At 42.0% G+C, this 9,151-nt stretch overlaps 1 protein-coding gene across 1 annotated transcript; it reads left to right on the top strand.

The window, feature by feature from the left end:
• The first annotated feature begins 895 nt into the window (after positions 1-895).
• LOC135569000 (zinc finger protein 658B-like) lies at positions 896-7,186 on the top strand. Its single transcript, XM_065015789.1, has 2 exons — positions 896-1,129; positions 5,463-7,186. The coding sequence occupies exons 1-2, from the start codon at positions 1,072-1,074 to the stop codon at positions 6,695-6,697; spliced, it is 1,293 nt and encodes a 430-aa protein (XP_064871861.1). The 5' UTR covers positions 896-1,071; the 3' UTR covers positions 6,698-7,186.
• The last annotated feature ends 1,965 nt before the right edge of the window (positions 7,187-9,151 follow it).

Here is a 9,151-nt window from a genome sequence, read left to right as displayed (position 1 = left end):
CTAGGAAAAACTCCCTAGTCAGACTGATGGAGCTTCCATGGAAACCTGTAGAGGAACCAGGCTATGAGGGGTGGTCTCTACTGTCAGACTGGTCCTGTCCATGGCTGGTCCTGTAAGAGGACTTCTGCCTGTCAGACTGGGTGGAGCTTCCATGGCTGGTCCATGCCAAGATGACCAAATGTCAGACTGATGGAGCTTCCATGGCTGGTCCCGTAGTAAGAACCTACTGTCAGACTGATGGAGCTTCCATGGCTGGTCCTCAGTAGTAAGAGGACCTACTGTTAGAAGGAATGCTGAATCATCACATGGTTTTTAAATGCTGTTCAAAAATGGGACATGTGCTGTGACAAAAGATGCTTTAATGTGTAAATAAAATGATTACAGTGAATGTTGGACAATGTGATCAACAACTGTTGATTGTGTGGAGGACAAATACCAGGTTGAAAGTTATTTGGTGGAACTGCAGAGAGTTGCTCAGAGATATAGAATTACTGTCATGATTTTTATGCAAGCTGTAAGACCTGGGGGTGGAACTACTGTCAGACTGATGGAGCTTAATGTTTACAAACAAGAAAGGTTATTCATAAAAAGTTTATAGTGCTGCCTGAAACATACTGCAACCTTTGGTAGTAAATGGTTGTTGAGTCATTTATGCATTTATGTGAATTTAGGAAATCTACTATTGATTAAGTGCACTTATGTTGTGCAATTTAAAATGTGTACTTTGTGTCTAATGTGAATTAATGTTTTGTCAGGGATTAGCTACCTGATCTACTGAAATTAGATAATTGAACAAGAAAAAATAGAAAATATTTTTACAGAATAAAGTGCCAGAACTGTCAAGAAAATAACTTTTGTTTCCGTTTGTCTTTATTACTACAGACCTCAGATTAAGTCTGAGGCCAGTAACATCAACAGTGAGGACAAACCCAGCCTGCTTCTCTCCTTCCACACTGAGTCCAAACCTACAGTCACTGGGTCCTGATTGTGACAGTGGAGCCCAGTTTGCTCTGCAGGATCCAGAGATGACATCAGTGAAGCTGGAAGACTGCAGTCAAACACTGGAGCTGAATGTCAACATTAAAGATGAAGAAGAGGAGGAGAAAGATTAGGACAACTGTTAGTCATGGTAAGAGCTGGTTCTATCTATAAGTTATCTTCATATATTAGACCTCCATAAGTTATGACCAGTCTATTGCTAGGTTGAATTCTGTAATTCTGACATCACACATCCCTGAACAACTCAAGACTTCACAGCGAAGCAAAACATTTAAAAACTACCGCCTGCCTTTGCCCACACATTGTCTCAAGAACGTTGAAAATGTTTAATACCCTCAATCACCAAGTTAGGCATACCTCATTTCAAAATAGGCCATGGCATCATCACTGTCAATATTGAATTATAATTTGTTTGCTGCACAGAATATCAGATCTCAACAACGATTGGAGAAGTGTTGAACATAACCAGTAGACTACCACATCCTGATGATTTATATCTGATACATATATATTTAATATTTTATAGATCAATTTGTAGAAACATCTCAAGGATGATCAATGGAAACAAGATGCACCTGAGTTAATTTCAAAAGTTTGGGGTCACTTAACACCAGTCTCAATGTCAACAGCGAAGAGGCGACTCCGGGATGCTGGCCTTCTAGGCAGAGTTGCAAAGGCCAGTTTTATTGCTTCTTTAGTCAGAACCATAGTTTTTAGCTGTACTAACATACATTTAGAAAGGTTTTCTAATGATGAATTAGCCTTTTAAAATGATCAACTTGGATTAGCTAACACAACATGTCATTGGATCACAGGAGTGATGGTTGCTGATAATGGGCCTCTGTACGCCTATGTAGATATTCCATAAAATATCTGCCGTTTCCAGCTACAATAGTCATTTACAACAATTGTAATGTCTTCACTGTATTTCTGATCAATTTGATGTTATTTTAATGGACAAACAATGTGCTTTTCTTTCAAAACAAGGACATTTCTAAGTGACCCCAAACTTTTGAACAGTAGTGGATATTTTATATTTTTTATATATCAATTTGTAGAAACATCTCAAGGATGATCATTGGAAACAGGAAGCATCTGAACTCAATTTTGAGTCTCTTGTTTTAAAAATGTATTTTTGACATCACAATATCCATTTGACAAAATATCCCATAATGACATCACAATATCCCATAATGACAAAGCAAAACAGGTTTGTAGAAAGTCTTGCAAATGTTTTAAAAAAAAAACAAAAAATGTAATAATCAATTGCTTATTTACTTAAGTTTTCAGACCCTTTTGAGATGATGCTCCCATGTTTCTACAACTTGGAGTCCACCTGTTCTAAATTCAATTGATTGGACATGATTTGGACAGGCACACACCTGTCTATGTCAAAGTCCAAAACAGTTGACAGTGAATGTCAAAGTAAAAATAAGTCATGAGGTGGAAGGATTTGTCCGTAAGCTCAGAGACAGGATTGTGTCGACAGATCTGGAGACCAGTACCAAAACATTTCTGCAGCATTAAATGTCCCCAAGAACACAGAGGCCTCCATCATTCTTCAATGGAAGAAGTTTGGAACCACCAAGACTCTTCCTAGAGTGGGCCACCCGTTGAACTGAGCAATCGGGGAGAAGGGCCTTGGTCAGGGAGGTGGCCAAGAACCCGATGGTTCTTCTCTGTCAGAGCTCCAGAGTTCCTCTATGGAGATGAGAGAATCTTCAGATCTCTGCAGGACTCCACTAATTACATTTACATTTAAGTCATTTAGAGACGCTCTTATCCAGAGCCAAAACATTTCTGCATGACATCCAGGGAACAGCCACTCCAATAGTGCAAAATCTTTTAAGGGCCTATCCATCATTTCTTCAAAGAGGTGGAAGAGAGTTTGCCCAGACAAAAGCCACTCATCAGTAAAAGGCACATGACAGTCCTTGAGTTTGCCAAAAGGCACCTAAAATTCTGACCATGAGAAACAAGATTCTCTGGTCTGATGAAACCAAGATTGAACTATTTGGCCTGAATGCCAAGTCATGTCTGAGCAAACCTGGCACCATCCCTACAGTGAAGCATAGTGGTGGCAGCAGCATGATATTTTTCAGCGGACAGTGGCTCTCGGCAAGTCTCTGAATGTCATTGAGTGGCCAAGTGCCAGAGCCTGGACTTGAACCCGATCAAACATCTCTGAGAGACCTGAAAATAGTTTTGCAGAGACGCTCCCCATCCAACCTGGCAGAGCTTGAGAGGATCTGCAGAGAAGAATGAGAGAAACTCCCCAAATACAAGTGTGCCAAGCTTGTAGCTTCATACCCAACAAGACTCAAGGCTGTAATTACTGCCAAAGGTGCTTCAATAACTATTGTCTGAAGGGTCTGAATACTTAAGTAAATGTAATGTTTCAGTTATTTCTAAAAACCTGTTTTTGCTTTGTTATAATGGGGTATTGTGATGTCATAATGGGTATTGTGTGTAGAGTGATGAGAGAACAAAAACACAATTTAATCCATTTTAGAATAAAGCTGTAATGTAACAAAATATGGAAAAATTCAAGGGGTCTGAATACTTTTTGAATGCATTGTAGATGTTATTTCATGCTACTGAGACTTGTATGGATGACAACAGTATTGTCAGCATTTGTTTTATTCACTGGGCTATCTGGAGTGATCAGAGTGTAGACTAAAGAAGTGGAGTAGACAAACTGCCAGTGTTTTAAAGTTCTATGAAATTAGTCTGTGTAGTTACTAACCCTTGTGATGTTGAGTGTAGGATGATATAGCTCATAATTTTCACGACTTTTTCCTCTTTTTAGTGTTTGACTCCTACCCAGTTTTAGAATAGTTTTATTCCCATTCCCATACAGCCTACTGAAATGAATACATACACTACCGTTGAAAAGTTTAGGGTCACTAGGGATGTTATTTTAATGGACAAAAACCTGAGAAAAAAATCCAACCAGGAAGTGGGAAATCTGAGTTTGGTCTATATTCAACTCAGCTCCTATTGAAGATACAGTGGGATATTGGTCATGTTGCACTTCCTACAGCTTCCACTAGATGTCAAAAGTCTTTAGAACTTTGTCTGATACTTCTTCTGTGAAGTGGCGCTGAAGGAGAGTGGAATGAGTCAGAGGTCTGCCAGCAGCCACGAGCTGACCATGCCCGTTCACATGAGTATGCTCCAGTTCCATTTGCTTTTCTGAAGACAAAGGAATTCTCCGGTTGGAACATTATTGAAGAATTATGTTAAAAACATCCTAAAGATTGATTCAATACATCGTTTGACATGTTTCTACTGACTGTTATGGAACTTTTTGATATTTTGTCTGCTGTTAGTGAACGCACTTCGTGAGTTTGGATTTGTTTACCAAACGCGCTAACAAGAGTAACTATTTGGACATAAATGATGGACATTACCGAACAAAACAAACATTTCTTGTGGGAGTCTTGGGAGTGCATTCCGACGAAGATCAGCAAAGGTAAGTGAAGATTTATAATGCTATTTATTTTGTTGACTGCTTAATATGGCGGTTATATTTGTGCCTTGATGGGCTCTGAGAGCCGACTCAGATTATTGCATGGTTTAATTTTTCCGTAAAGCTTTTTTGAAATCTGACACAGCGGTTGCATTAAGGAGAAGTGCATCTAAAATGTTGCATAACAGTTGTATCTTTTAGTAATGTTTATTATGAGTATTCCTGTAAATTGATGTGGCTCTCGTAAGGCGACAATGTAAACTCAGATTTTGGGATATAAATATGAACTTTACCGAACAAAACATGCATGTATTGTGGAACATGAAGTCCTATGAGTGTCAGCTGATGAAGATCATTAAAGATTAGTGATTAATTTGATCTATATTTCTGCTTTTTGTGATTCCTCTCTTTGGCTGGATTAATGGCTGTGTTATTCTGTGAATAGGCACTCACCTAACATAATCGTTTGGTTTGCTTTCGGCGTAAAGCCTTTTTGAAATCGGAGACTGTGGATGGATTTACAACAAGTGTATCTTTAAAATGGTGTAAAATACATGTATGTTTGATTATGGGATTTATGTTGTTTTGAATTTGGCACCCTGCAGTTTCACTGGCTGTTGAAGAGGTGGGATGCTACCGTATCACGTACCCTAGAGAGGTTAACTGCCTTGTTCAGGGGCAGAACGACAGATTTTTACCTTGTCAGCTCAGGGATTTGATCTTGCAACCTTTCGGTTGCTCTAACCACAAGAGGACTGGTCACCGCTCTGAGCCTGGTTCCTCTCTAGGTTTCTTCCTAGGTTCCTGCTTTCTAGGGATTTTTTTGTGGCCACTGTGCTTCTACATCTGCATTGCTTGCTCTTTGGGGATTTTAGGCTGGGTTTCTGTTAGGCACTTTATGAAAACTACTGATGTAAAATGGGCTTCATAAAATACATTTGAATGACATGTATATCACACCAACTGACTGGTTCTTTTGATATTCACACAGGATACCACGTTGAGACATTCTCTACACCCAGAGAGCAACAGCAGGAAGATCAGAGAGCTAAGAGGTCTCATCACTGCCCACATTGTGAAGAGATTTTCCCATTTCTATCAAAGCTAAAAATACACCTAAAAATACACACAGGAAAGAAGCCTTACGTCTGCTCTGACTGTGGAAAATGCTTCACAATATCAACTCATCTAAAAGCTCATCAGAGAACACACACAGGAGAGAAGCCTTACTCCTGCTCTGACTGTGGGGCGAGTTTCTCTCATCTGGGCACCTTAAAAACACACCAACGTATACACACAGGAGAGAAGCCTTACTCCTGCTCTGACTGTGGAAAATGCTTCACAACATCAACTGATCTAAAAGTTCATCAGAGAACACACACTGGAGAGAAGCCTTACTCCTGCTCTGACTGTGGAAAATGCTTCACAACGTCAACTTATCTAAAAGTTCATCAGAGAACACACACAGGAGAGAAGCCTTATTCCTGCTCTGACTGTGGAAAAAAATTTAAAACATCAAAAGAGCTAAAAGTTCACCAGAGAACACACACAGGAGAGAAGCCTTTCTTCTGCTCTGACTGTGGGGCGAGTTTCTCTCATCTGGGCACCTTAAAAACACACCAACGTATACACACAGGAGAGAAGCCTTACGTCTGCTCGGACTGTGGAACTAGTTTCTCTCAACTTTCCCACTTGAAATCACATGAACGTAAACACACAGGAGAGAAGCCTTACATCTGCTCTGACTGTGGAAAATGCTTCAAAACATCAACTGAGCTAAAAGTTCACCAGCGAACACACACGGGAGAGAAGCCGTACTACTGCTCTGACTGTGGAACTAGTTTCTCTAAATTTTCCCACTTAAAAACACATGAACGTATACATACAGGAGAGAAGCCTTACGTCTGCTCTGACTGTGGGGCGAGTTTCTCTCATCTGGGCACCTTAAAAACACACCAACTTATACACACAGGAGAGAAGCCTTACGTCTGCTCTGACTGTGGAAAATGCTTCACAACATCAACTCATCTAAAAGTTCATCAGAGAACACACACAGGAGAGAAGCCGTATTACTGCTCTGACTGTGGAACTAGTTTCTCTCAACTTTCCCACTTAAAATCACATGAACGTATACACACAGGAGAGAAGCCCTATTACTGCTCTGACTGTGGAAAATGTTTTAAAACATCAAATGAGCTAAAAGTTCATCAGAGAACACACACATGAGAGATGCCTGCTTACGTCTTCTCTGATTATTGGGTGAGTTTCTCTCACCATAGCAACTTAACACACCAATGTATACACACAGTGGAGAAGCCTTACTCTGTGGAGAGGTGGGCTTGTAAGTCAAACGTCTAGCCAAAGGCTGCGTGTTTGAATCTCATCAGGGAGGACTTTAGCATTTTAACTAATTAGCAACTTTGCAACTTCTTACAAATTTTTTGCTACGTCAGCATGTTAGCTAACCTTTCCCCTAAACCCATTAAACTCTACCTTAAACCCCTCACCCCTAACCTCGCAGCAACAAATTGGAATTCGTAACATATCATACATATTACAAGTTTGTAACATATTGTATGAATAGCAATGCGTAAAATAACATAAGAATTGTATTATACGTATTATACTGAACAACAATCTAAACGCAACCATTTCAAAGATTTACAGTATGTATAAGGAAATCAGTCAATTGAAATAAATGAGGCCCCAATCTATGGATTTTCCGGTGTTCTGCCTTACAAACAGGACAACGGAATGGATCGCATGCAGCGACCCAAGGAAACGACTCCGAAAAAGAGGGAAACGAGGCGGTGTTCTGGTCAGACTCGAAAAAGGGCACATCGCGCACCACTCCCCAGCATTCTTCTTGCCAATGTCCAGTCTCTTGACAACAAGGTTGACGAAATCCGAGCAAGAGTAGCATTCCAGAGGGACATCAGAGACTGCAACGTTCTCTGCTTCACAGAAACATGGCTTACTGGGAAGACGCTATCCGACGCGGTGCAGCCAACGGGTTTCTCCACGCATCGCGCCGACAGAAACAAACATCTTTCTGGTAAGAAGAGTGGCGGGGGCGTATGCCTCATGACTAACGAGACATGGTGTGATGAAGGAAACATACAGGAACTCAAATCCTTCTGTTCACCTGATTTAGAATTCCTCACAATCAAATGTAGACCGCATTATCTTCCAAGAGAATTCTCCTCGATTATAATCACAGCCGTATATATCCCCCCCAAGCAGACACATCGATGGCTCTGAACGAACTTTATTTAACTCTTTGCAAACTGGAAACCATTTATCCGGAGGCTGCATTCATTGTAGCTGGGGATTTTAACAAAGCTAATCTGAAAACAAGACTCCCTAAATTTTACCAGCATATCGATTGCGCAACCAGGGGTGGTAAAACCTGGATCATTGTTAATCTAACTTCCGCGACGCATATAAGGCCCTGCCCCGCCCCTTTCGGAAAAGCTGACCACGACTCCATTTTGCTGATCCCTGCCTACAGGCAGAAACTAAAACAAGAGGCTCCCACGCTGAGGTCTGTCCAACGCTGGTCAGACCAAGCTGACTCCACACTCCAAGACTGCTTCCATCACGTGACTGGGACATGTTTCAGATTAGCGTCAGATGGAAATATTGACGAATACGCTGATTCGGTGTGCGAGTTCATTAGAACGTGCGTCAAGATGTCGTTCCCATAGCAACGATAAAAACATTCCCAAACCAGAAACCGTGGATTGATGGCAGCATTCGCGTGAAACTGAAAGCGCGAACCACTGCTTTTAATCAGGGCAAGGTGTCTGGTAATATGTCCGAATATAAACAATGCAGCTATTCCTCCGCAAGGCTATTAAACAAGCTAAGCGTCAGTACAGAGACAAAGTGGAATCTCAATTCAATGGCTCAGACACAAGAGGCATGTGGCAGGGTCTACAGTCAATCACGGACTACAAGAAGAAACCCAGCCCAGTCACGGACCAGGATGTCTTGCTCCCAGGCAGACTAAATAACTTTTTTGCCCGCTTTGAGGACAATACATTGCCACTGACACGGCCTGCAACGAAAACATGCGGTCTCTCCTTCACTGCAGCCGAGGTGAGTAAGACATTTAAACGTGTTAACCCTCGCAAGGCTGCAGGCCCAGACGGCATCCCCAGCCGCGCCCTCAGAGCATGCGCAGACCAGCTGGCCGGTGTGTTTACGGACATATTCAATCAATCCCTATACCAGTCTGCTGTTCCCACATGCTTCAAGAGGGCCACCATTGTTCCTGTTCCCAAGAAAGCTAAGGTAACTGAGCTAAACGACTACCGCCCCGTAGCACTCACTTCCGTCATCATGAAGTGCTTTGAGAGACTAGTCAAGGACCATATCACCTCCACCCTACCTGACACCCTAGACCCACTCCAATTTGCTTACCGCCCAAATAGGTCCACAGACGATGCAATCTCAACCACACTGCACACTGCCCTAACCCACCTGGACAAGAGGAATACCTATGTGAGAATGCTGTTCATCGACTACAGCTCGGCATTCAACACCATAGTACCCTCCAAGCTCGTCATCAAGCTCGAGACCCTGGGTCTCGACCCCGCCTGTGCAACTGGGTTCTGGACTTCCTGACGGGCCGCCCCCAGGTGGTGAGGGTAGGCAACAACATCTCCTCCCCCGCTG

This window comes from Oncorhynchus nerka, unplaced genomic scaffold (assembly GCF_034236695.1).
Source record: "Oncorhynchus nerka isolate Pitt River unplaced genomic scaffold, Oner_Uvic_2.0 unplaced_scaffold_1272, whole genome shotgun sequence".
In the NCBI taxonomy this organism is placed as follows: domain Eukaryota; kingdom Metazoa; phylum Chordata; class Actinopteri; order Salmoniformes; family Salmonidae; genus Oncorhynchus; species Oncorhynchus nerka.
Note: the sequence above shows the minus strand (reverse complement) of the source record. Positions and strands in the feature narration are given on the sequence as shown.